At 56.5% G+C, this 26,109-nt stretch overlaps 1 protein-coding gene across 17 annotated transcripts in view; it reads left to right on the top strand.

The window, feature by feature from the left end:
* The window catches only part of KCNT1 (potassium sodium-activated channel subfamily T member 1), a 75,863-nt gene extending 50,226 nt beyond the window's left edge, over positions 1-25,637 (top strand). For 7 of the 17 annotated variants that reach the window (XM_061352442.1, XM_061352453.1, XM_061352447.1 and 4 more), the window contains 27 exons: positions 2,760-2,839; positions 3,815-3,914; positions 4,832-4,888; positions 5,282-5,330; positions 5,771-5,830; positions 6,679-6,753; positions 7,094-7,177; positions 7,595-7,689; positions 9,216-9,396; positions 9,488-9,652; positions 10,353-10,489; positions 10,712-10,775; positions 11,135-11,243; positions 11,469-11,577; positions 12,598-12,747; positions 12,903-13,141; positions 14,366-14,582; positions 15,695-15,800; positions 15,915-16,087; positions 16,306-16,377; positions 16,670-16,804; positions 17,078-17,189; positions 17,630-17,731; positions 17,850-17,933; positions 18,312-18,461; positions 19,601-19,904; positions 21,806-22,887. In XM_061352442.1, coding sequence (XP_061208426.1) covers positions 2,760-2,839; positions 3,815-3,914; positions 4,832-4,888; positions 5,282-5,330; positions 5,771-5,830; positions 6,679-6,753; positions 7,094-7,177; positions 7,595-7,689; positions 9,216-9,396; positions 9,488-9,652; positions 10,353-10,489; positions 10,712-10,775; positions 11,135-11,243; positions 11,469-11,577; positions 12,598-12,747; positions 12,903-13,141; positions 14,366-14,582; positions 15,695-15,800; positions 15,915-16,087; positions 16,306-16,377; positions 16,670-16,804; positions 17,078-17,189; positions 17,630-17,731; positions 17,850-17,933; positions 18,312-18,461; positions 19,601-19,904; positions 21,806-22,194 — 3,598 coding nt within the window. In that variant the 3' untranslated portion in view covers positions 22,195-22,887. Of the gene's footprint in view, positions 1-2,759; positions 2,840-3,814; positions 3,915-4,831; positions 4,889-5,281; positions 5,331-5,770; positions 5,831-6,678; positions 6,754-7,093; positions 7,178-7,594; positions 7,690-9,215; positions 9,397-9,487; positions 9,653-10,352; positions 10,490-10,711; positions 10,776-11,134; positions 11,244-11,468; positions 11,578-12,597; positions 12,748-12,902; positions 13,142-14,365; positions 14,583-15,694; positions 15,801-15,914; positions 16,088-16,305; positions 16,378-16,632; positions 16,805-17,077; positions 17,190-17,629; positions 17,732-17,849; positions 17,934-18,311; positions 18,462-18,895; positions 18,922-19,600; positions 19,905-21,805; positions 22,888-24,620; positions 24,706-25,096 lie in introns of those variants that run through there. The other 10 variants (XM_061352452.1, XM_061352456.1, XM_061352448.1 and 7 more) reach the window with 9 other exon arrangements.
* The last annotated feature ends 472 nt before the right edge of the window (positions 25,638-26,109 follow it).

Raw genomic sequence — 26,109 nt, 5'->3', positions numbered from 1 at the left:
CTTCTTAAGTTTAAGTGGAACCTCTTGTGTTCCAGTTTGTACCCATTGCCCCTTGTCCTTTCATTGTTTGCCACTGAGAAGAGCCTGGCTCCATCCTCGTGACACTCCCCCTTTATATATTTATATACACTAATAAGGTCACCCCTCAATCTCCTCTTCTCCAAACTACAGAGACCCAGCTCCCTCAGTCTTTCCTCATAAGGGAGATGCTCCACTCCCTTCATCATCTCAGTTGCCCTGCGCTGGACTCTCTCCAGCAGGTCCCTGTCCTTCTTAAACTGAGGGGCCCAGAACTGGACACAATATTCCAGATGAGGTCTCACCAGGGCAGAGTAGAGGGGAAGGAGGACCTCTCTCGACCTACTAACCACCCCCCTTCTAATACACCCCAGGATGCCATTGGCCTTCTTGGCCACAAGGTCCCTGTGGTTGCTCACCCTCCTCCCTGCTCCCTTCTTGTGCCAGCAGGACTGGCTGCGGAGCAGGCGCTGGGTTCCATGCAAAGGCCCCTGGTGCTGTCTGGTCCCTGCCAGCATCAGGGCTGCAGGGGAGATGCAGGCTCAGCTCCCGTTTGTGGGGCTGCCAGGGATGTTTGGGGTGAGGTGTGCTCTTGGGCAAGCCCCACAGCTGCTGCTGCCACTGGTGCATTTGTGTGAAGCGTTTTCTTCACTGGATGCTGTGCAATGTCCTGCTGGGGGTTGCTGAGTGCTGCCAGCTGTACCTGGGCATCCTTCCTCTTGGCATCGTGACCAGCACAGATGCCAAATGTCTTAACAGAGGTTGGTGAGTGCCCCACTGTTGGTTGTTGTCACCTGTGGTACGGAGCTGCTCGGTGGGTGACATCCTGCCAAGGGTCCCAGGCAGGGCACAGGGTCTGTGGAGGACATGCAGTGTTTGCTTCCCTGGTAAGGCTCCTGCTTTCTTTCCTCTCCAGCACTGTCAATGAGGACAAGGTGACTGCACAGCATAGAGCCCCTGGGCTCTGCCTGCAGCAGCTCCAGAGCCAGAGATGGGTCTGCATCACTGACCCCTCAGGCTGTAGCTGCCCCAGCAGCATTAGGGAGATGCTGAAGCCCAGGCTCTTCAGATCAAGTCTGACTTTCCCACCTGATAAGCAACTCCACAAGAAGCTCTGAGGAGCTCTCAAGCATGTGCTGTGCTTTTTACACACCAGTCGGTGTCCCCAGGAGCTGTCAGCTTGGCTGTGACATGCCAGCGGTCACCGGTGGGTACCAGGACCTGAATCCCCGGAGCGATGAGGGTGTCCTAAAGCCCCTTCCCAATCTGCAGCTCCTCATGCATCCACAGTACATACCTGCTTATCCCTCTGCTGTCAGAGCGAGTAGCAGCTGCTTTCCAGTAAATCCCAATCCATGTTGTGTGCCAGGCAGCACGCGTGGCTGGAGCCAGCACCGTGTGTGCATGGGGGCTGCACAGGAGAAATGAAAGGGAGTGGTAGGTTTAATGACCGCCACTGTGAATGGGCTCACACTGGTCTATGCCTTGGCTTGGTAATAGGCCTGATTAATGAGATCTTGATGACCTCTTCCAAGCAATTAAAAACATAGCAATAATAGTAGCACTTACTTCAGAGACTTGTTGAATACAGTGAAATAGGGGGAATAATGGCTAATTTATATTGCATTTAACTCCATTATCAGCTGTAACAGTAATGAGCAGACTTTGTCTTGCTCAGAGTCTGAAGCTGAGACATCAGGAAACATTCCCTTTCTGCCTGCACTTAGCAGACAGGAGTGTAATTTATAACCCTGCCTAGGATGAACAAGTGAGTTTGCCTAAGGCATTTGTAAAGTAATAGGAGAGGAGGTGGCAAACGAGCTGAACAGGACCAGGTTGGCCTGAACACCATTAATCTGGGTATGCTTGATCCCAGACCCTGCTGAGATCCATTGGGAGGAACCTGCAGCCTTGGTGAGGCTTTCCCCAGCCATGAGCATCCACCCGGCATGTGGGGACCAGCAGGAGGGAAGCATATGGGTGTCAGTGCTGGAGACTGGAGCAGCTGAAGATGAAGAAGGTCACAATGGTGGATGAGCCATGTTCAGCTTCACCTGTGGCTCCTCGCTGCTGGTTTCTGGGCAGTGCCCCATCGTGTGGCTCTCACCGTGGTGTTGTTCCTGTGCCACAAGTCACCAGCAGCTCCCAATGCCAAGTGATGTTTGGAGTTGGTTGTCAGCTCCTGGGTTTTTCTGGAATGGCCAAATGTGGTTTCTTAGCAACAAAGGGTGGTTTTTTTCTCCTTTTAGCTCAGATTTGTTGTTTAACAGCTTCAATGCTGAATGCTGCTCCCACCTGGGCAGAGCCAGGGCATGGGTGTACCAGGGAACATCACCCTCACTGGTTCCTGGTCTGATGCAGCCACAGGGGCTTGGAGCAGATTGAACATTGCTGGGGAGACTGCTCCACTTTTCTGAGAGGCTTTGAATGCTGTAAAGCACGTGGGAAAGGAGAAGTCTGCAAGTCTGATGCCAGCTCATTGCCTGTGAATGAAAGCCAAGCCCTCAGCCCAAAGGATACCTGGCCCATGGGTCACATCTGCATCCTTAGTAGTCATTGATGCACCACGTCTTGGTGTTCATGGCTGGTGGTAACAGTGATTTGGTATTGTGGAGCCTGGGATCTGCTGTGGGCTGTTCGGGGGGGGTCACTCAGCTGGGATGGGGAGATGGGGTTCCTGGGGGGCTCCGGGTCCAACCTGCCCACCCCACTGACATGCTCCTCTGGTGCTTCCCCCACAGGGTGCAGGTCGAGTTCTATGTGAATGAAAACACCTTCAAGGAGCGGCTGAAGCTCTTCTTCATCAAAAACCAGCGATCCAGTGAGTGCTCCGTGTGTGCAGTGAGCATCTGATGGGAGAACCCAAACCCTGCCCCAGCTGCGAGAGCCAGGCTCTGTCCCTGCGGGATGAGAAGCCATTGCCATCTGCTGGTGGCTGTTAACCAGGGTGTCCTCAGCCCTGTTGGCCTTTCTGTTGGGTGTTGGCCAACATGGTTTGAGGGATGTGGTTGCACGGGGATGCTGATTGCCACCTTTGTGCACTGGAGATATCCACAGCATGGAATCCAGTTGGGACAAATTGCCAGGAGCAGGATGGGTGTTGAGAGGTGCCTGGGAGGGGGTCAGGGAGCAAACATCCCCATTGTGATGCCAATGATGCAAGGAGGTCAGTGGCTATGGGGCAGCCGAGGCAGGCTGTGAGTTACCCACTCGCTGCAGATTAGCCTCCACTTGACTAATGGTGTTGTTATTGCCTTTCTCCGAGCTGTCATTAGCTGTCTGGAGGGAGTCTGCTCCTTAATTTACAAATTCACATTTTCCTTTCCGCCCTGCATCGGTGAAGAGCTGGAGCGCAGGCAACGGGGTGCCCACGGGGAAGTTTTGAATGAAAACGTGATGAATTTCTCACTTGTAATTTGAGTAACAACCCGATGAACTGGCTGGAGATGGATTGTGGATAAAGCAGCAGCTTTTGCTCGCCATCCCTCATGCAAGCTGGGAGCAGAGTGGGGCCCTGGCCCTGCTGTCTGATGCTTTTTAATGGATGCTTGCTAATGAGGGGGATACACTCCAGCAGCTCCTCCTTTGTGTCTCACATCTATTGGGGTCAGCAAGGAGCTGACTCATGGTTATTTATGGCTCTGTTGGTCTCCTGGCTGACACTGGGTATGATGCAAAGCATGAGCAATGTTTGTGTGCTCCCATGGGGCTCAGTGGGGTCCTGCGGTGCGTGGGGCTGTGCTGTGGGGTGCCCAGGCTGTGCTGCCTGGCCCACGCTGTGCTCTCCCTGCCGCAGGCCTGAGGATCCGGCTCTTCAACTTCTCCCTGAAGCTGCTCACCTGCCTCCTGTACATCGTCCGTGTCCTGCTCGACAACCCGGAGGAGGGCATAGGCTGGTGAGTGCCAGTGACGCCACTGGGCTCCCCAGTGCGTGCAGTGCTGAGAGTGGATGGGGTGCTTACAGCGGGTGTGAAGATGCGCAATGGGGGGCTTTCCTCACTCTGTTTCAATTGGTACTTTAGCAAACTTGCTGGTCTGGAAGGCTTTGCTCCCTGCTCAAGCCCTGTGGATGTGGCCCTGCACTGGCCCTGCACAGCAAAGAGGTGCTGGGAAAATTCAGTGTGATGTTCATTTCGAATGCTGTTTGGTTCTGATGATCGGGGCTGCACCGTGGCCTTCAGATACAGGCAATGGCTCATGACTTCAGTGCATCACTATGCAAGTGTTCTCTGAATGCTGATGCCCTTGAAGACACTTCTGCTAAATCCCATTTAAGTGTTTGGGGAATGAATACATTGTGCCATTTAAATCCCTGAGGTGACAAATGATTACATACAACAGCTTTGCTCAGGGTTTCAATGTAAGCCTATTTTTAATGTGTCCTTACTTTGTTTAGCTCCCATACAAAGTGGGGTTTTTCTAAGAGAGAGGAAAATTAGCAAGTTAACCTTCTTTTTGCAATGGTTGCAGTACTACCAAGTACATCCTCGTGCTCCAAATGTGGCTTCAGACCTGTGAGGTTTAAGCATGACAGAGATGCACATCCCTGAATGATTGAGCCTGGCTGCTGTTTGGGGAAGTTCCCTTTCTTAAGGGTGCATGGCAGAATAGGGTCTGGCCACAGGGAATGCTATAGCCCCTGCTATAGGGACCAATGTGTGTTTGAATTCATGGGAGTGTTCTTTGGGGTCTCCATCAGCATCAGGATGCAGCAGCCAGGGCACCCCATGAGCCTTGGGGATTCAACACCAGCACCCTTGCTCCTTCCTCCCCCTCACTGACTGCTTTCCCTTCCTTTGCCTTTTTCTTACAGCTGGGAATGTGAAAAACAGAATTACACCGCGTTCAACCAGTCCACAAAGATAAACTGGTGAGTCGAGAGCTGTACTGGTGCTGGGGTCCGGCTCTGCCTGGGTCGGGGATGTAGTGATGGATGTGGCTGCTGCTGGCAGCTGCCCGGGGCCATTTCTTGGTCTCAGGGCTGCTCCAGGCATGCACAGCAGCATCCCAGGACTGAAGCAATTGACAGTGCTTGTGGCTGTACCCCTGGGAATGATTTATTCCCTGTGCAGCCATGAATGCTGCACTTATGCATTAACACAAAATGTTCCTTACTGCTTGAACAAACCGCACTAAGGAACAAACACCAGTGCCAGTCCTTTGCTGGATCCTGCTTCGATGATGGCTTCATATTAGTGTTGGTGGGGGTAAGAGCGTTGCTATTTGGGCTACAGATTAGATCTGGTTTGATTTTTCCATGCAGGTCACACATCTTCTGGGTGGACAGGAAAACGCCGCTGTGGGCTGTGCAGGTGAGCGCCCACCCCTCGGGGGAGCCAGCAGGTCTCTGTGCATCCTGTGCTGAAACAACGAGGGGCAATGGGTTATCTTCAGTGAGCACAAAATGAGCTGGGGCTTCTGCTGGGAGAACAGCACCTGGGTGAAAATCATTGGGATGGATAGGAAAGGGAACGCTGTAGGAAGATAAAACCATGAGGCTGGCTCAGCTCCTCCCCAGCCTGGATGCAGCTGTACCCATAACGGGCTGGGGAATGGCTTGTGAGAGGGTTGAGCACCCGTCAGCTCCTGCTCAGGGCATCCTGGAGCTCACACGTCCAACCCGAACAAACAGGTCCTCATCTATGATACCCGTGGGCTCCTCATGACACAGGGCAGGGCGGGCTCGGGGAGCTCTGATAACTGATGCTGCATGGCAGGAGCCCTCAGCAGCCTTTGGTGTCTGTCTCTGCAGGTCAGCATAGCTTTAATCAGCTTTCTGGAGACCATGCTGCTCATCTATCTCAGCTACAAGGTACGTGCCCTGCGGGGGGCAGTGGGCAGTGATGCGCTGCCTGGGTCAGATCCCCCTGTGTGAATTCATTTCGCCTCCTTTGAGCTGTCTGAAGCCTGAGGCATCCTGAGAGGACGCTTATGTCAGTGATGGCTCAGCCGGCCGGGGCTGTTTTCCTCCCTCATTCCCCCCAGGCTGCTGGATAAGTGTTGTGCAGAGCAGAGCGGGGGGGTCACTTTCCTTTAAATTCAGCCCTGTTTACCAGAACTCGCTGTTTTTATGGGGGACAGATTGACGCATGTTGAGCTTCCTAAGGCTGAGGACCTGGAGCTGAGCTTGGCAACAGGGCTCCTGCTTGTGCTGAGGTCTGCTGCCGCCGGAGGTAGCAGGCACTGCTCCAAGGCAGACAGGGAGAGGCACAAACTGACTCCTTTGGACCAAAGCCCCTTAAAATGGCCAAGAAAAGTGACCTTAACAAATGGCATCTTCTCAGATTCAACTGGGACAGTTGGCAGCAGAGACTCAGACCCTGCGTCACCAGTGATCTGTCTCACTCTCATTCTCTGTCCTGCATGCAGCATCGTGTTATGCACTGTATTGCATGCAGCATCCCCAGCTTTGGGAGCAGCAGTGATGGACAGAGGGATGTCATGGCTGCAGAAAGGACTGAGCAGTTTGGGGACGTTTTATTGCCTGTGTGCCTGCTGCCAGCATTGCATCTCTCTCCCACAAGCAAACTGGAGCATCTTCCTGGCTCCTCTGGCATCCTTCCCCCATCTAGCAGGGTCTGTGGCAGAGTGGGAGCTTTTTAATTGTCCCTTGGCAGATTTTTAAGCTTCCTTAATTATTATTTGCCTCTAATTCCTCAGGGGAACATCTGGGAACAGATTTTCCGCATTTCATTCATCCTGGAGATGATCAACACGGTGCCATTTATTATCACGGTGAGTGTTTCCCGGTGACATTTGAAAGCAGCTTTAAGGGAAGTTTAACAAGTGCTGTAGTTTTGGTGGTGAAACAAAGAAAAATGGGGGTGTGGCCAAGTAGTATTTAAAGCTGGCAGGATATTTTGTCTTCAATATAATGACTTTCTCTGGAGTGTTACCCCAAAAACCATCTTCCCTGCTCTGCTGCAGCCGGGGCTGCTTTCAATGGCAGCCTCTGGAAAGGCCAGTGCTGAGCTTGGGGATGGATCCTTCCCAACAGGGCTCAAATTGGCTCTTCATAGGGGTTATTTTTGTAAAAAGCATGGTTTTTTTCTGTGATTAACTCTTGCTTTTGTAGATATTCTGGCCTCCTTTGAGGAATTTGTTTATTCCTGTGTTTCTGAACTGCTGGCTTGCCAAATATGCCCTGGAGAACATGATTGTGAGTGACCGGATGCATCCCACCCCTTTCACCTGCCCTGGGGTTGGTGGGAGGTGAGGCTCTGCCAGCTGGTGATGCTGTGCAGTGACCCGCTGTGGAACAGGAGCCCTTTGGTGTCAGAGCCACACTGATTCTGTTGGCTGCACATTGAGAGGGACGGCCTCTGGCTGTCCCCAGGATATGGTATTACATCAGGATGAGATGTTCCAGCCGTTCCCATGCACCCATTTGGGTTGTTTGTCCTGGCAGCAGAGCCCAGACCCGCTCATAGGAGCGCACATCCCTTTTCAAGGGCCACATTCTGGCCTGATCTTCATCTGGGTGGGCTCTGCTGATGGCAGCGAGGCAGCGGTTGGTACCTGGAGGGGTACTTTCCCTCAGCCTCTCTGAGCTGGTGAGAGCCCTCTCTCCTTGCAGAACGACCTACACCGAGCCATACAAAGGACCCAGTCTGCGATGTTTAACCAAGTGCTCATTCTGATCTGCACCCTCCTGTGTCTTGTTTTCACGGGGTAAGCGTTGCTCTTCCTTTCCCTAAACCACCTTTTTCACCCAGGGAAACCAGCTTCGCGTGTCCTAGGGGTGATTGATGGAGCCAGGCTCTTACAGGAGAGGGAGGTGGGGTGAGATCTTCTTGTCTGGGGTGGGGTGGCGTTGCCAGGGCATAAGGTGGTGATGTGGGAAGTCAGAGGAGGTTCTGCTTTTAGTCTTCTAGCCTGATTTTTCAGTCTGAGAGGTCTGTGCACACTGAGGAAAGCATAACAGAGAAGCTGTGGCTGCCCCATCCCTATAATTAAGGCCAGGTTGGACAGGGCTTGGAGCAACCTGCTCTAGTGGAAGGTGTATTGTAGAAACTAGTCATCATCCCTAATTATATGGTTTTAACAGAAACCTGTTAATGGCGTGCATGAAGGCGTTGGAGGGAGACGGGTGCTGCATACAGAGCAGGGCTGTGAGTGCTGCAGGGTCAAGGGCAGGGACAGCAGTTTCCTGCAGGGACAGGCTCGGACGTGTGCGATGCCTCATTCACCAGGACCCATTGCACTCCTTGGTTCTGACCACGCTCTGCTCCCCACCACGATACCACTTGAGATGCCTACTACACAAAGAGCTCATTTGTGTAATAGGCCACTGGGGCTCCTGCTAATTAACTGGCCCTTTTACCCCATGCATTGCCAGCAACAAGGGCAGCTCTTTACAGAAGAGCCAGTTCTCACTGCTGGGTACTTAGCTTTAAATTAGGCTTTTTGAAGCTTCCTCTGGCTCCCTCGGTCTGGATTTGAAACATCTAATACCACTGAGCTGCTGAATGGTCAGGAAATGAAGCTTTTAGGCTCATGAGTCTTTGGCAATAAAGGCAATCTTCACTTGTGAATGACTAATGCAACTGCAGAGCTCGTCAGTGCTCCCTGCCCATGGCACCTCCTGCCTGCTAGGGCCGTGGTCGTGTGTCTTGGTGGATGTGACAGGGCTACAGTTTGGGTACGGGATGACTTAGGTCATGCTTGTGTTTAGCAAGGTCACTTAGAAACTGCAGGTAGCGAGGTGGCTCTGTGATACAGCTTTCCAACAGCAGTGGCATAGGAATAGGATCTGCCTCCTGCCTGCTGGAGCACATCTCTCTTATGAGAGCCCTTCCCGTGGGATGAGTCTCTCCAGAGCCTCACTGGGAAAGCTGCTTGCTTGCATGATTTGGGGTTTTTTGCAATGCAATGGCAGCTCCCAGGTGATGCTCAACATGTTTTCCATGGCACGGACTTGCTGTGACCCATCAGCCATGTCCTAGACTTCCCAGTGCTGCTCTGGTGAGCAGCCACATCAAAATAAATCCTTCATCTCTAAGTGTCAGTAGTGGAATCACTTCTGCTGGTGACATAAATCCACTGCTGATGCTGACAGCTGTTACAGACAGATTCCTCCATGGACATGGGTTTAAGTTGCATTCTAGGGTCCCCTACTGCCTTCAACAGGAGCTACAGGCGCTGCCTGTCTCCTGGGCAGGGCAGCACTCGCTGTGATGTGCTCTTTCTCCCTTCAGGACCTGTGGCATCCAGCATTTAGAAAGAGCAGGTGAGAAGCTCTCCCTCTTCAAGTCCTTCTATTTCTGCATCGTCACCTTTTCCACTGTGGGCTACGGAGATGTGACCCCAAAGATCTGGCCTTCCCAGCTCCTCGTCGTCATCATGATCTGCGTCGCCCTCGTCGTGCTGCCGCTCCAGGTTAGCCCTGCCCGAGGATGGAGAGGGATGCAGAGCCTGCGCCCGGGCAGCCCTGCCGATGGGGACAGCAGCTCTCTGCCTTCGCTTGCAGTTCGAGGAGCTCGTCTACCTGTGGATGGAGCGGCAGAAGTCGGGAGGCAATTACAGCCGCCACCGTGCCCAGACGGAGAAGCACGTCGTCCTCTGTGTCAGCTCCCTCAAGATCGACCTCCTCATGGACTTCCTCAATGAGTTTTATGCGCACCCACGTCTGCAGGTGAGGACCAGGCGTGGCGGTGGGTGCTCTGCCCAGTACAGTGGATGTGGCAGCGTGTGCTGTACTGGCCAAGGAGAGGTGACAAGTGGTACCCTAGGGCCACCTCACTTTGCTGTCTTCATGGTAGGGCTCTCTCTGCCTGATCCCCTCCCTCTGTGTTCTGGCCAGGCCTGTTGCTTGGAGAGGGACCACAGGGACTTTTCTAAATGTAAAAGATGTATTTGCTGAATGAACAATCTCAGATGGAAACAGAACATGTAATCACTAAACCTCTATGGGGTTTAACCAGCTTTTACTGGAGTATCCTCACATAATGAGGGATCTTCTTGCAAATGGCTGTGCCTTTCCTGCTTCCCAGGATGAAAGGATCACAGATGTGTTGAAGATTTGCATTTCATTCACATACATTTTGTTACCATAGCCCAGCCTTGACTCCAGCTTGACATTCAAGCTGTAAAATCCTGCTCCTTGCAGCCACTTTGCTGCGAGCACACAGCTCTCTGCTAGTTCCATAGTCAGATGTGCCTGCATTGGCTTTATTATGCAGAACATGCTGGAGATGATGCTGATGTGTTTCCCAAGGCCGTTGTAGGACCCTGGAGCAGTGGGTGTCACACACCAGGGGCAAATACCCCAGAGCAGCAAAGCCCCATGTGCAGGGCCTCCATCCTGCCGACCCACGGGAGCCTCTCTCTTTCAGGACTACTACGTGGTGATACTTTGCCCAACAGAGATGGACATCCAGGTGCGGCGGGTCCTGCAGATCCCCCTGTGGTCACAGCGAGTGATCTACCTCCAGGGCTCTGCGCTGAAGGACCAGGACCTCATGAGAGCCAAGTGAGCTGAGGGACACACCACACAGCCACGGCGAGGCCGGCCCTGCTGTGCAGCCCTTGGAGCCACAGGGAGGGTCCCCAGTAATGTCAGCCCAGATGCATGATGATGGGCGTCCCTGCATGCCTTTGCTGGGGTCTCAGAGGGGGCTGGCAGCGCCCTGGCTGGTACAGGCAGATGCAATTGGCCATTGCAGTTCATGGAATCGCTGCTCTCTGTTTGCAGGATGGACAATGGAGAAGCCTGTTTCATCCTCAGCAGCCGGAACGAGGTGGACCGCACCGCGGCGGTGAGCCAGGCCTGGGGGTGGCATGGTCGGAGATCATTCATGTCTCGGCCATAAGGGAGCGGGGTAATGGCTGCGTCTCCCCTCTGCCCAGCACAGGAGGGCATTGGGAGGCAGCTGGAGTGAGAGCATGGGGTTGAGAGCTGAGCCCCTGTGGGTTCATCTTCTTTCTGCTGTCCCAGTTTCCCACCAGTGCTGGGTTTTGGGGAGCAGGAGAGGGCAGCTATCCCCCGCTGGGGTGCTGGAGGACCCTTTGCCATACATCTCCATGGTGGCCGGGAGCTTTGCGTTTCATCCTTGGTGCAGAAGCACTGGGGGAAATAAGCCATCGGACAAACAGCTTTTGCTCTTTTCCTCGGTAGGATCACCAGACCATCCTGAGGGCCTGGGCTGTGAAAGATTTTGCTCCAAACTGTCCCCTCTATGTTCAGATTCTGAAGCCTGAAAACAAGTTCCACGTCAAGTTTGCCGGTGAGTTGAAGGGGCTGTGCAGGAAGAGAATTAGCTCAGGACAGGCTTCTCCTGTGTGCTGCAAGGGGCTGGCAGCCCCGTTATCACGATGCACACTAAAGCCTGGATCAGTGTGTGAACCCCACACATGGCAGCAGTGTGGCCTCTGTGGGATGCTGTCTGCCATTCCTATGGTGTCTGCCTGTCCCTGTTTTCCTGTCTGCATCAACCCCCTCTGCCTTTCAGATCACGTCGTCTGTGAAGAGGAGTGCAAATACGCCATGCTGGCGCTCAACTGCGTCTGCCCCGCCACCTCCACCCTCATCACCCTCCTGGTGCATACATCCCGTGGCCAGTGAGTGCTGCCTGCCTCTGCTTGCCCCTGCCTGCCCCTTCCTGCCCCTGCCTGCCCTTCCGGCCCTGCCTGCCCCTGCCTGCCCTTCCTGCCCTGCCTGCCCCTGCCTGCCCCTTCCTGCCCTGCCTGCCCCTTCCTGCCCTGCCTGCCCTGCCTGCCCTGCCTGCCCCTGCCTGCCCTGCCTGCCCTGCCTGCCCTTCCTGCCCTGCCTGCCCCTGCCTGCCCCTTCCTGCCCTGCCTGCCCTTCCAGCCCTGCCTGCCCCTTCCTGCCCCTTCCTGCCCTGCCTGCCCCTTCCTGCCCCTTCCTGCCCTGCCTGCCCCTTCCTGCCCCTGCCTGCCCCTGCCTGCCCTGCCTGCCTATGCTCTGGGCCCAGGGGGAGAGGGTGAGGATCTGGCATGGGTCTAGGAGAGCCCAGTGGGGACCCGGGACCCTGATCCAGGTCGGGAGCAGAAGCCCATATTGCAGGGGGAGCACAGCAGTGCAGACGGGCTGCCAGCACCAGCTCTCCAGGGACTGGGAACTGAAATGTCTTCGTTATACCGGCATGGTCCTGCTGGTGGGAGGGTTAATGCGCAGCTCGTGCAAACGCCCCCCTGCAGGCTGTGTGCAGGTCCGTACACAGCGGTGTTGTGGGTCCCGAGCTCCTTGGCCAGTCACAAATGTCTGCGGTTTGGGTGAAGTGCCATCAAAAGAGTTATAAAACATCATTGCCAGGCGGCTCCTTCCCTGTGCTCGGAGCTGTTTGCCAACAGGGGCTCTGAGCCCTGCCTCTGCACCCCCCGGAGCCCTCATTGAATAAAAAGGCGCTTAAAATCAGCAATGGAAATGAGCTGCAAGCTCCGACAGCTCACGGTGGCACGGCCCTGCGATCTCACTGCTGCTGGGCTCAATCCGCTTCAGTGCTCATGAGCACCCCCGCTGTCGGGAGATGGATGGTGTAACGGGGTCTGCGCCCGCGGCTCCCATCCCGGCACCATCGGGGGGTCCATCCCCGCACGCTGCCGCTGCTGTCATTGCAGGGAGGGCCAGGAGTCCCCGGAGCAGTGGCAGCGGATGTACGGGCGCTGCTCGGGCAATGAGGTCTACCACATCCGGATGGGCGACAGCAAGTTCTTCATGGAGTACGAAGGGAAGAGTTTCACCTACGCCGCCTTCCACGCACACAAGAAGTGAGAGCGGGGGGTGGATGTGGTGTATCTGGCACTCTGCATCCCTGGGGGTCAGGGCTGGGGCTGGAGGGCGCTGTGAGGTCTTTTGTGCAGGGACAAAGCCTCAAAGGGGCTGTTCTCCAGCTGTGAATGCTCACATTGTGCTCCTGGAACAGGTACGGAGTCTGCCTGATCGGCATCCGGAGAGAGGAGAACAAGAGCATCCTGCTGAACCCCGGCCCGCGGCACATCATGGCAGCATCCGACACCTGCTTCTACATCAACATCACCAAGGAGGAGAACTCTGCCTTCATCTTCAAGCAGGAGGAGAAGCAGAAGAAGAAGGGCTTTGCTGGGAGAGGAACCTATGACGGCCCATCCCGCCTGCCTGTGCACAGCATCATCGCCAGCATGGGTGAGCTGGTGGGACAGGGGGGGAGTGAGGGTCCCCAGAATGGGGCAGGAGCCTGCACACTCCATCTCCTTCCACAGTCACCTCCCCACTGAAATACACCCTGCTCCTTGCTCCCAGGCTGCTCTCAGCAAGCCCAGATATCATTATTAAAGATTGATGTCCGTTATTATTAACAGTATTTGCATACCCCCCCCCAAGCCCTGGCTGGAAGAATGAATGCCGGTGGCCACATCCTAAATCACATCCGTGATTCACAGCCCGACGAGGAGCGCAGTTTGCTCTGCAGCGAGTGGTGCATTCCCTCCCATAAAAAACACCATGAGTCACTACTTGCAGCTTGTCTCTGGGCAGAGCGGGTTTTGGGGCGGCTGAGCTGCACCAGCAGATCGTATTTCAGGCAAATAAGTTATGCGTTTGTACTCATGAGCAGCAATTTGCATTGATTATCCCCGGCAAGGCGCAGAGCCTGTGCTCAACAGCGTTTGCCAGTGTTCTCCTTACACGGGTCATTTGCAGAGGGACCTTTGAGAGGGAGGGAAATGGCACGGGTGCCTCAGTGTTCGCGACAGCTCCATAGATACGTTTGAGTTTTGGAAGGAGGACAGGATGGGGAGGCCTCTCCTGTCCTGGGTGAAGATGTAGAGCTCATCAGCAGGGATGCAGGAAGTGGAGGAGGGTGTTGTGCTGTGTTGGAGGCTGCCTGCCTGCCTGCCTCTCCTAGGGAGCTTGAGGATGATGGGGGCAAAGGGGTGTCCATGGGGAGGGCAGCTTCCCAGCAAGGGCAGACACAGTGGCATCAGCTTGTTCCTAACCTGGCTGGTGTCTCCCAGAGCCTGCAAAGCGGGGTGAGGCTGGATGGGTGTCCTCCCTGAGGTACAGCTGAATAATAAACTGCTATAAAGCCAGGTTTTGCAGTAGGTGGGCAAGCAGTGCAGCCAGCCTAATGGAGGTGGCCACTGCAGGGGGACAGTGGAGGTGACAGTCTCCAGGGCCAGCAGCCTGCACCCACTATAGGAGCTGTGCCCCAGGGAGATGCTCCACACAGCAGTGCCCAAGTGGAGGTCACTGCTGGGTGCTTTGCCTGCACTCCCTGTGCCCATGGATGGTTCAGCTTCCTCCGGGCTGTATTTACCAGGCAGGGCTCAAGGGCACGATGCTTTGCCGACTCAGCGCTCTTCACCGCCTTATAGCGCGTTTGCTGTGCCTCCCTCCCACCGTGTCCAGGTACAGTGGCCATGGACCTGCAGAACACGGAGTGCCGCCCCGCTAACAGCAGCAAGCTGGCGCTGCCGGCGGAGAACGGCTCCGGCAACCGGCGGCCCAGCATCGCGCCGGTCCTCGAGCTGGCCGACACCTCCTCCCTGCTGCCCTGCGACCTGCTCAGCGACCAGTCGGAGGATGAGATGACGCAGTCGGACGAGGAGGGGTCGGCGGTCGTGGAGTGAGTCACCCGCCTGCGGTCGGGCTGGTCCTCGCTCCATCCCTGGGAGGGTGCTGAGGCGCTGGCACAGGGTGCCCAGAGGAGCTGTGGCTGCCCCATCCCTGGCAGTGCTCAAGGCCAGGTTGGACACAGGGGCTTGGAGCAAGCTGCTCCAGTGGAAGGGGTCCCTGCCCGTGGCAGGGGATGGGGCTGGGTGAGCTTTAAGGTCCCTTCAACCCAAACCATTCTAAGACTCTTATTGATTTCAGAGAGATCAGGATCATTGTAAATGATGGGTGTTTGATAGCGCCTTAGGGGTGCTGGGGTTCATTCCCTCTCAGCTTTTGCCTGAGCACATGAACATGTGCAACATGGGCAATCCCTGCTTTTGGGGTGCCCTGGAAACACCTCCTCTGGGTACCCGTGAAGTCGCACCAAGGCAGACGCTGCTGGGGATGGGCAGGTTGTCCCATCAGTCCTCTCGCCTCCCCTCACTCACTGACATGAAAGGGATTCTATTCTCCATGGCATACAAATAAACCCTCACAAAATAAACCTTTAAAGCTGTCAGTTTATGGCAGCCAGACAAGCACTTGCTTTACTGCTTACCTGTTGGATGCTGTCACAGCCATGGGGGGAGTTTACTGCAAACTCTCACAAATCAGCTTTTATTCAGGTCCACTTTTAGCTGTTCTTTAAAGGAAAATTTCAGCTTCTGGTTCCATTAGAAATGCAAATGGTGATTTTTAAAATATCTGTTTACCAAAACGAGCTCTAAAACTGGGCCATGAGGTGGTTTTGTTTCTCCATGTGGCTCAGCATTACCCTCCTCTCCCGGAGCTCACTGCTCTGCCTCCCTCAAACAATGCTTAATGGTGCTTAATCTGCTGCCTTCTTCCCTCTGCTGGGAGCACTGCTTACTTACAATCTCATAACCCTCTGTATGGCAAAACCCATTCCTAAATAGGTGCATTTTGGGAAACCTCCAGCTGCTGCAGGGGGGGTTGTGGAGCATTTCCCAGGTGCTGAATCCTGGGCTGCTGTTCCTAAACGTTATTCCCAGCACCTGAGGGCTGCTCCTATGGCAAGCTCCCCCCATGTCCTCACGCTGCTGGGTTTGGTCTCTGCTGCAGGTACGTGAAAGGCTACCCCCCGAACTCCCCCTACATCGGGAGCTCCCCCACTCTGTGCCACCTCTTACCGGAGAAGGCCCCATTCTGCTGCCTGAGGCTGGACAAGGTACAATGGGGCTGCAGCCCCCCGGGTCGGGTTGGGATGGGATGGGACGGCTCCGTGCGTGGCAGGGGGGTGAGAGCCTCACGCTGAGCCCCTGCGCTGCCTTCCACCGCACAGGGCTGCAAGCACAACAGCTTTGAAGATGCCAAAGCCTACGGGTTTAAGAACAAACTGATTATCGTTTCGGCAGAGACGGCCGGGAACGGGCTCTATAACTTCATTGTCCCCCTTCGCGCGTACTATCGGTCCCGCAAAGAGCTGAACCCGATTGTGCTGCTGCTGGACAACAAGCAAGTACTTTTCCATGGGTGTTTTCCATCGCGCTGAGCCCTCCCCTGTGACTTCATGAGCATCTCACACTGTGGGGATGGATGCGTGGGGGAATGGCAGTGCCGCTGTTGGGTATCTTGGCTTACGTTGGCCCTGGGAACTCCTGTGTGGGTTTTTGTGCCTGTCTTTACCCCATGGACTTGATGAAGCACCTTGCTCTCTGTTGCTCTTCCTCCAGGCCTGAGCACCACTTTCTGGAAGCCATCTGTTGTTTCCCCATGGTTTACTACATGGAGGGCACGATCGACAAGTAAGTGTTTCCACTCACGTCCCTTGTAACTTCTGGCACTGCCTCAATGTGTTGAATTTACCCCAACCCACACTTTTGGGTCATCCCACGAGAAGCCCCAGGGCTGATACCATAGAGCTGAGCCCACCCTTGGCTTCGTGGGCTGTCGAACCCCTTTGGTAGATGGGAGCAAGCGCAGAGCTGGTGGTTGGGAGCAGCCTGGGCTTGCTGTAGCGCTGCAGTCGCAGCGTGCTGCTTCCCTGTGTCCTTTCCAAGGGCTGACCCTGCGCTCTTCTCTTTGGGAACTGCCCAGCCTGGACAGCTTGCTGCAGTGCGGCATCATCTACGCCGACAACCTGGTGGTTGTGGACAAGGAGAGCACCATGAGCGCCGAGGAGGACTACATGGCAGATGCGAAGACCATTGTCAATGTCCAGACCATGTTCAGGTGAGGGGCGAGCACTGCCCTGGCTCCTGCATGGCCACTGAGCTATGCTGTAGGCAAGACTGGGAAGGCTGCTGGTGGCCGGGGTGGTGGCTATGGGCAGTGGGACTCACCTGTGGGTGGACTTGCTCTGGGAAACAGCATCTAATCAGCTCTTTCTGACCTCAGACAGGTACAGGGATGGGTTTGGTCTTCCTCAGGCTTTAAATACATGGAACGCTCTCACTTCTGAGTAAGCTGCAGGAAAACAGGAAAACAGGTCTCTTTCCATTGCAGGCTCTTCCCCAGCCTCAGCATCATCACGGAGCTGACCCACCCCTCCAACATGAGGTTCATGCAGTTCAGAGCGAAGGACAGTTACTCTCTTGCCCTTTCCAAGCTGGAGAAGGTAAGAGAAAGTCTTCTCCTGCACATGGGGCCTGGGAAGTCAATGCTGGGAGTGACTGCGGTTTTGTTCCTCAAAGTCCTGTACTCTTCTGCATGCTGCAGCTACCACAGGCAGTGGGCATCTACCTGAGATAGCCTGCAGAAAATGAGTGAGCAGTTGATCTTTGGGCTCATTACCTCCTTCTATGTATTTATGCATTTATTCAGTGGTGGGGGTTTGTACTACTGCTGTGCTGGGCCTCTGCATCAGGCTTAATGCTGTGACTGCAGTAAGGGGAGGCAGTGAAGTCACCTTGCTGATCTTCCAACAAGGGAGAAAACACCCCTGAACCACACACTGGGGCATTCAGCCCATGTCAGAAAACCCCAACCCATTGCTAAATGCCCTGGAGGATGTGAACAAGCCCCTGTGGGTGCTCACATCTCCCATTCCTCCTCCAGAAAGAGCGAGAGAATGGCTCCAACCTGGCCTTCATGTTCCGCCTGCCCTTCGCCGCCGGGAGGGTCTTCAGCATCAGCATGCTGGACACGCTGCTCTACCAGGTAAGAACCCTGCGGGCTCTGTGTGCTGCACCCTGCAGCTGCGGCCACCCCTTTGCATCCCCCAGTGCATAACTGAGCAAGCCTTTCCTCTGGGTTCCTGCCCAACGTCTCCCCGCAGTCGTTCGTGAAGGACTACATGATCACCATCACTCGGCTGCTGCTGGGCCTCGACACCACGCCGGGCTCCGGGTACCTCTGTGCGGTAGGTGCCAAGTCCTCAGCATTGAAACCATCAGGCCAAGTCATCACAGATCTGGTGGGATCTGTCAGCCTGTGCGTGGGGATGGAGGGTTCCCATCTTCACCCTGGAAGATGGGGGGTAGGCAGCATTGCCAGGTCATTGCTCCCCTTCCACTGTGTGTGGAGAACCTCAGTGCTACCAAAAGTACAAAAGCCCAAGAGCTGCCAAGGACCAAAGTCCTTGTTTTGAAGGTTGGAAATTGCCCCTGGTCTTTCAATGGATCTTCACTTTTGGGATTGAAAGGGATGAGGTGGGGAAAAGCTCAGGAGCAACCCCAAGGTGCTCCTCAGGTGGCTTTACATGGCACAGGATGGCTGATGTTTGTCTTCTGTTGCTCAGATGAAGATCACTGAAGATGACCTGTGGATCCGGACCTACGGCCGCCTCTTCCAGAAGCTCTGCTCCTCCAGTGCTGAGATTCCAATTGGGATTTACAGGACAGAGTCACACATGTTTGCAACCTCTGAGGTAGGGGCATGGCAGTGGTGTGTGCCTGGAAGGGGCTGCTGGTGGTCCAGGCTGAGCATCACCACACAGCAGAGATGTGGCCCATGGGGCTGGCCAGGTCCATGGGGCCCTTGGACCTGTGTGCAGCATCAGTGGGGAGGAACAAGGGGAAGGGAAGCTCTGCCTTTGTTTCTTGAGTGGCTCTCTCTACGTGGTTGTGGTGGTGTCCTGGTTCCCAGAGTGGCTCTGTGTCTGTGTGGTGGTGGTGGTGTCCTGGTTCCCACCCCGATACACTGGTCCATGTGAGCGCCAGTTCTCCAGGCAGCAGCCTGGCTGCGGGTGGATAGGGGGATTTTCTTGGCACAGCTCTGCCATGCTGCATGGCACTGAGTCCGTGGGGAGCAGGGGGATGTGGCACAGTGGGGCTGCCCCTTTGCTGGGCTCACTTTGGTTTTCCTTCCTTTTCCCTACTGCAGCCCCACGACATCAGAACGCAGGTGAGTGCCGTCCGCGTTCGGGTGCTTGGCTGGTGTTGGGCTTTGTCCTGGCTGCCAGCGATGCCTCCTTGCCCCCCCAACCTGGAGGCTGCCCTGTGGGCAAGCAATGGTCTGGCTTGTGCCAGCAGCTCCTCTGGCCACTGAGAGCCACCGCACTGCCTGTCCCCATGGAAGGGTGATGCCAGCTGAGCATCAGCAGTCCGGGAATGCCAAAGTCCTTGATGCCCTGAAGTGTAATTAACTGGGATAAGGAGCAGGGGAGTGAGCCAGGCTCTGCTGTAAATCCTTCAGCTTTGTGGGAAGTAGCTACAGGGAGCCCAAAGTTGCCATTTAATTAAATGCCATCCACCTCTTCCTTAGAGATGCTTTAAACCACTTCATTAATAAATTCCTGCTCTCCGGTGGGATTGCTGTATTGGAGATGCAGCAGCATGGCTACTGTAAGGTGAAGGAGAGGAAGGCAAGGGCAGATATAATGGTGTAAAGGATACCAGCTGCCTGTTAGTTTCCACTTCTCCCATGTCTGATGCCCGGGCAGCTCTAGCGGCACAGAGATGATGTGCTGGGAGAGTGCGTGTGTGTCAGAGGGAGGATCCCATCCCAAGGGAGACACCCACCCCATCAGACCCAGGACCGGCCCTTTCTAGCTCCCCCCTTGCCCTCCGTGACCTGCTGGGCTTCCAGTCACAGATCTCAATCAATGTGGAGGACTGCGAGGACACAAAGGACGTCAAGGAGCACTGGGGCATCAAGACCGGCCACCACCGCAACTCGTGCTCCAGCGACCAGTCGGAGCACCCGCTGCTGCGGCGCAAGAGCATGCAGTGGGCCCGGCGGCTGAGCAGGAAGGGCAACAAGCACTCCAGCAAGACGGCCGAGTGGATCAGCCAGCAGCGCCTCAGCCTGTACCGGCGCTCCGAGCGCCAGGAGCTCTCCGAGCTCGTCAAGAACCGCATGAAGCACCTGGGCTTGCCCACGACCGGGTACGGTAAGTGCCGTGCGGGCGCGCTTCTCTGCGGGGCTGCGTCCCTCTCGTGGGCTCCTCAGGTAACCCCGAGCCGAGCCTAACCCCGAGCTAAACCTAACCCGAAGCTGAACCCAACCCCATACCAAGCCTAACCCCGTGCCGAGCCTATTCCCCAAGCCTAACCCCGCAGGCGCTGCCGGGCTTGGCTCAAGCAGTGCCTCACTCCCCCGCTTGCTCATGCTTCTGCTCAAGGCTGGGGTCCCTGCAGCGCGGAGCCCCCCTCGCCTGCCACCCCCATGGGGGGCTCTGGGACCGGTCCAGGCAGCGTCAGGAGTGACTCTGGCCCCTGTGCCTGCAGCGGGACCGGGTGCCACCGCGCAGCCTTGGGGGGCGATGCCCCGCTTGCCCCCCGCTTTCTGGCGGCTCAGGACACGCTGCCTGCAGGTCAGCTAACCCCTCCTGCCCCAGAAACCCCTTAATGCAGCAGGGAGAAGTGGAGCCCCATCAGCTGGCGCAGACCCCGTTTGTTGTAGACTTGAATCCTTCCTAAAACTCTTCCATGGAAAACCTTTCGGTAGCTGCAGGGATGAGTGGTTTGCTTCATTGTGTGCGAGCGAAACCGATGTCTGGCTGCGACGAGCCTGCATGGCCCCGGGGCATCTGCAGCCCTCAGGGTCCCTCCGTGCAGCTGCATTTCTCGTGAAGCTTCTCACCCGCTCAGTGCTGGTGTCTGTGTCCCCCCAGATGATCCCCCCCTCCTTGGTTACAACACTGTAGCCTGCAGCTTCCTTGGTTTGGTTCTGCTTTGGTTTTTCCTTTCTTTCTTTTAAGCCATCCTGTGCTGCCGCCTGTTCGCTCCATTCTCGAGGACTGTCCGTCTGTCCCTGCTCGCTTGCAGGCTGGCACCATGCCCTGGCCGGGATGGGAGCCCATTTCGGGAGGCTGGGGGGGTTATTCCTCCTTTCCCCATTCCGGCTTCTCCCTTACAGCCCCTGAGGTACATGAAAGAGGGGAGAAAATGTAAAGAAACACGGCACAAGGGGGGTTTGGAGTGCAGGGCATATGGCATCAGGCACTGGCCGGCCCCATAGGGAGCAAGGCTGGAGAGCTGGCTTGCAGCAGGGCAGAGGGGCTCAGGGCACTCCAGGCTCGCAGTGGTTTATCCCGCTCCTCTCTTTTGTTCCTACATTATGAGTCCCAGAAGCTGCTGCTGCTTTTCCTAGGGAACTTCCAGCTCCCTGCGGCTCTGTTGCAGAGTCTGGAGCACGGCTGACGCCATTCACCGCCTTAAGAGAGCTGCTTCACACAGTGTGGGGAGCGGGGGGACAGGGAGCGCTGGAAGCACAGCCCATGCGCCTGAAGCAAGAGCCGCTGTGCACCAAACACAGGCAGGGGTGAAGGCAGAGGCAGCTCCTCTGCCTGAATGACTTCAATGGAGGATCCCGAGGGGCCGCCTGCAGCCAGCCCGGCAGGGATGCTCCGGCGCTGTTGGCTGGGGCAGTGCTCGAAGCTGCATCCTTCCCCTGGCGTATTTCGGTTGGAGCGACCCAGGGAAGCTCCAGCAGTCGAGGAGGCAGCGGAGGAGGGGCGGGGAATGCAGGACCCGTCTCCCGTCGGGATGGGAGGGCAGTGCGTGGCCGGGATCGGGGCGCTGGGCACAGCGGGGGGACCAGCATCTCCATAACCCCTGCGGCACAGCTGTGCTGGGATGTGCGTTGTCAGCGTGTGTCACCGTCAGTGTCTGGACACCCATGGCGTTTATGGACGACCCCGTTGCTCTGCCTTCTGCTCCTTTCCGTTTTCTTTTGCTCATTTGATTGCTGCAGTGCAGGAGCTCGTCTCTGATATTTGCCGAACCATGGCTTGCTGACCTCTCTCTCTCTCTCTGTTTATGTCTGTGCCTTTCCCTGTATGTTCTGTAGAGGATGTAGCAAATTTAACAGCCAGTGATGTGATGAATCGGGTAAACCTGGGATATTTGCAAGGTAATTCCCTTTCCCTGGGAGTCCCGCGTGACTCACGGCGTGCAGCGTACAACAAGATCATGCCAGCTGAGCCCAAACCACACACCCCTGCCGGTTTTCACCTTAGATCCCCGAGCCTTTCAAGCACTGATTGGTTTGTTTCGGAAAACAAAAGCCCGAACGGAGGCGCAAACAGGGCTCCACGAAGCCGTGGAGATAAGAGCCTCAGGGACCCTGTTCTAGCTGAGTTCTTGCAGGGAAATCGCAGCCTTAGGCTGTCGTTAAAAGAACCCCCCCTCCATCGCTCTGCGAGTTCGTTTTGGTCTGTGAAGCCAGGGGCACCTTGAGGAGGGGATTTGTGGGGGGCTGAGCACAGCGGAGCTGCTGCTGTGGGCTGTGATGAGATGCTGCTGCACCAGCCCCTTCTCCTCTTGACCCCACATGGGTCAGGCACAGCTCAGGGTCCAGGCAGCATTTGGAAAGCCCTTCACAATCCTTGCCTTGTGTTCTTTAGCATTAGCAAACCCTGTTTTCTAACCCAGCAGCGGCTCTCACGGGCACTGCCCATGCTGCAGCCACCCCAAGCACCTTGTTGGTGTCTGCAGCGTTGTTGCATCATTTACACAGTGTAAAGGCACTCAAAGTGGTGTAAAGTGCCCTGGAAAGGCCCCGTTTTACTGCAGCAGTTAGAGGTTAGCAGTAGCCGGGTTCTTGCTGTGTTTTAGGCTTCACTAACCCGTGCTTAAGGTGAAAAGTTGGCATTTTCCTACGAGCTGTCCTTCATCAGAGAAGCAGCCCCAGCCGGGGCTCATGGAAGCCCCACACCAGCACAGTATATTGCCAGCAGGGTGGTGGGTGCTGGGCAGAGCTCGGACCCCGCTGGCATCTCCCCATCCTGCAGAAGAGCTGGGGCTGAGTGGGCACCACAGAGGGTCCAGCACCATCAAATCACCCCAAACCAGGAGCCCCCGTGGGTGAACACCCGATGTTGTGGCATCACTCCCGGTGCAGGAGCTGGAGCTCAGCGCTGGCTCCCCCCCCACCCCAAATAAACCCGGTGGTTGCTGGGCTGAGCCCCGCCGCTGTGCCGCAGGGGACCCCATGGCAATATACTTGGTGGGTTCTGCAGTGCCTGGCTTGGCTGCATGGGGGTCAGGAAAAGGTGCTTCCATGGAGCAGGGAAACCTGCCGCGAGCCAGGGCCCTTCCCACCTCCCTCCTCATGTCAAACCCCGTGTGTCCCGCCCGGTCCCAGGGTCTGTGTGTGCCACCCGCACCCCAGCATCGCCACCCCTGTCCCCGCCTCGCTGTAAGGATGAGCACTGGGATGGACAAAGCTCGAGGGACTGGCTGGTACCCAGGGCTGGACCAGCACCCTGGTACAGCATCTCCCTGCGGTCCCATCCACCATCAGGCACCGTCTGTGGGCTTGGAGGTGCTGGGAGGTGTCAGAGCAGCAAAACAAGGGTCTCATGTCCCCCTGCAAACTCTGCTGTGTGCGGTCCAGCTGCAGGGATGCCCTGGGACCCAGCTGGACATGCACTGGCCGAACGCATGGGGGGGCCTTTTTGCATCCCTGTGCTGGGTGCCAGGCCTTGTGGCTGCAGCGGCTTGAGCTCATTGCACAGCTATAGAAAAACCCTATTTCAGAGGTTCTGCCCCAGTTCTGAGGCTGAAGAGCAGCTGACTTGTGCCTGGGGTGATCATGCACCCATGGGTGCTGTTATGGCTGGAGACTCATCCTGTGTCCTGCTGTGTGTTGGGCAGGGGGAGAGCAGGGATGGGGTGGTGGGAGCAGCCCCTCTCCCAGTGGCCACTTCCTGGTCCTGCTGCCACCAAACTGAGCTCCAAACTGAGCACCAGAGTGCTGGTCTGAGACCAGCAACCATCGCCTGTGCACCGATGCTGCTCAAGAGGGACCCTTCTGACAGCCCAAGAGGTGTCCCAGTGACAGCCTTGCAGCGAGCTGGCGTCCCACCGTGCTGCTCATGCTGCCCCTGGTGTCTGCCCATCCCCTCTCCATCCTGTCCACCCACATCCATCTGTAAATGGTGTTCTTCGTCGCAGCGCTCCCCCTCCCCGGCCGCCCGCAGCCTTGCACCCCCATTCATTTCACCTATGATCTTGTTCTCAGCTATTTTGGAAAGCACAGCCTCCCCCCCCCAACACCCCTCCCTCGGCCCTGGGGCCACCCCTTTGCCCCTGCAGCACCCATGGGTGGCCCTGAGCCCTTCCCCGGGTGGTCACTGTAGTTTAGAGCCATCCCTGAGTGGCATCGATGGCTCTGGAACTCCACGGAGGTGGTTTCCCTGGGGCAGGAGACAGGAGCAGTGATTGAGCTAAAGCCTGATGCTGGATGATGCTAAATTCAGTAGTGCAAGAAGGGGAGAAGCGGGCAGAGCGGCCTGGGGGGGGGTTTGGCGGCCCTGAGCCAGTGGTTGGACTCGTTGTGCTAGAGCTAACGTGGCAAGACTAACCTGTTCCCTTTTTTGCACTAAACCAAGGTAAGAAAACTTACTTTTTTATGGGGGAAAATAGGGACTTTGGAGAGTTACATCTGCCAGCCGTGCGGCTGGGGGGCAGTGGTTGGGGAGGCGTGGAGGGAGGTGGCAGCAGTGTTCTCGGTGCTCTTCCTGTGGCAATGCCCTGTGTTGGGAATGAGCTGCGATCCCTCAGAGCCGGGTGCTCGGGGATGCTGCAGTGGGGCTGTGGGACCGAGGCCATGGGGTGTCCTTCAGGGCACCCCTCACCAGCCCTTTCCCTTTGTCTCGCAGATGAGATGAACGACCACCAGAACACGTTGTCCTACGTCCTCATCAATCCCCCTCCGGACACGCGCCTGGAGCTCAACGACATCGTGTAGGTGTTGCCTCCATCTCCTCTTAGCCTCCCCCTGTGCCCCCAGGCCTGCCCCCATTGCATTGCTTTCATCCTTTCTCATAAAGACCAGTGGGGTTTTGCCTCCTTCCCAGGCTGTCCCTGTTCCATCCGTTCCCAAGCAGTGCCCAAGCTGCCCCAGCTTTACTCATCGCGGTTTGACTCTCGGTGTCAAGGTTTTCCCTTTGCTTTTGCCGCTGTGCAGCAGAAGGACAAATAACTCTTTGTTGCTGAGCACAGCCCCATGGCGCATCCCCCCATTTCCCATCCTTGAGGATGGGCCAGACCCCGGTTTAGGGGTTTCCCAGCTCCCTGGTGCTGATGGGGAAGTGTGGGGGGGTTCCCATTGATGTAACCAAGCCGTGCCCCACAGGTACCTGATCCGCTCCGACCCCCTGGCCCACGTGGCCAACGACGGCCACAGCCGCAAGAGCAGCTACAGCAACAAAGTGGGGCCCTGCAACCCCGAAACGCGCGACGAGACCCAGCTCTGAGCGGCCCCTGCCCGGGACAGGGTGAGGATGAGGACGGCGGCCGAGGGGAAGGCGGCCGCTGCCGCTGCTGCTGCTGCCCATGGGTGCCCCAGGGGACGGTGATGCCCAGCCTGGCCGTGTGCTGTGCAAGGGGTGCCCAGGCCCCCGGAGGGACGGGATGGGACGGACGGGACGGACACCCGCAGGCACCCCGTGGCTTTTAACTTTTTATACCAATACCGCAACTAGTGAGCGAGTCTCCGCTGGTGCTGGTGGGACGTGGCTGAGCCCCGGTGACAAATGACCTTGTGAGAGCAGGAGGACTGTGTTTAACATTACCCGCCCCGACGGTGCAGGTTGGTTGCATTTGATGGGGTTTGTCAATACAAGAGCAAAACTGCGCCAAAAACCTCCCTCCTTCACCGGGATCCCCTCGGGGTACCCAAACTTCATCACCCGACTCATGTTCTTCTGTTACGGCATCGATGTGAGGAGCACTCGGAGCTGTGCCGGGAGGCAGGGAAGGATGTGCTGGCGGCTGTGGGATGGCTGCAATAGGACGGGACATGGCCATGCAGCTCCTTCTGGTGCCATGGCAGGGCTGCACTGCCTCCAGTGCACCTTAGCCTCTCACAGACCAAACCCCACCAAAACCAGGTGACTGAACACCAATTGCCATCCCTATGGCAATGCCTCTTGCCATACGTGCCCAGCTCTAAGCCCAAGCCCTGGCTGTGGGCACCGTGCCCTTGGGTTTGTGTTCCCCATCGAGCTCATTCCCCATTGCTGCTGCTGTTGGAGCTCACTGCCCGGGGGTCCCTGTGCTGGGGCGGGATGGGGCAGGCTGGCCAGGAACAGGCACTGATGGGGTTGGTGCCTCAGCTCAGCCCCTTCCCCTCCTTGCAGGGGCAGT

This window comes from Neopsephotus bourkii, unplaced genomic scaffold, assembly GCF_033783945.1.
Source record: "Neopsephotus bourkii isolate Nb327-2 ecotype Australia unplaced genomic scaffold, CSIRO-AGI_Nbou_v1 NB_659, whole genome shotgun sequence".
In the NCBI taxonomy this organism is placed as follows: Eukaryota; Metazoa; Chordata; class Aves; order Psittaciformes; family Psittacidae; genus Neopsephotus; species Neopsephotus bourkii.
Note: the sequence above shows the minus strand (reverse complement) of the source record. Positions and strands in the feature narration are given on the sequence as shown.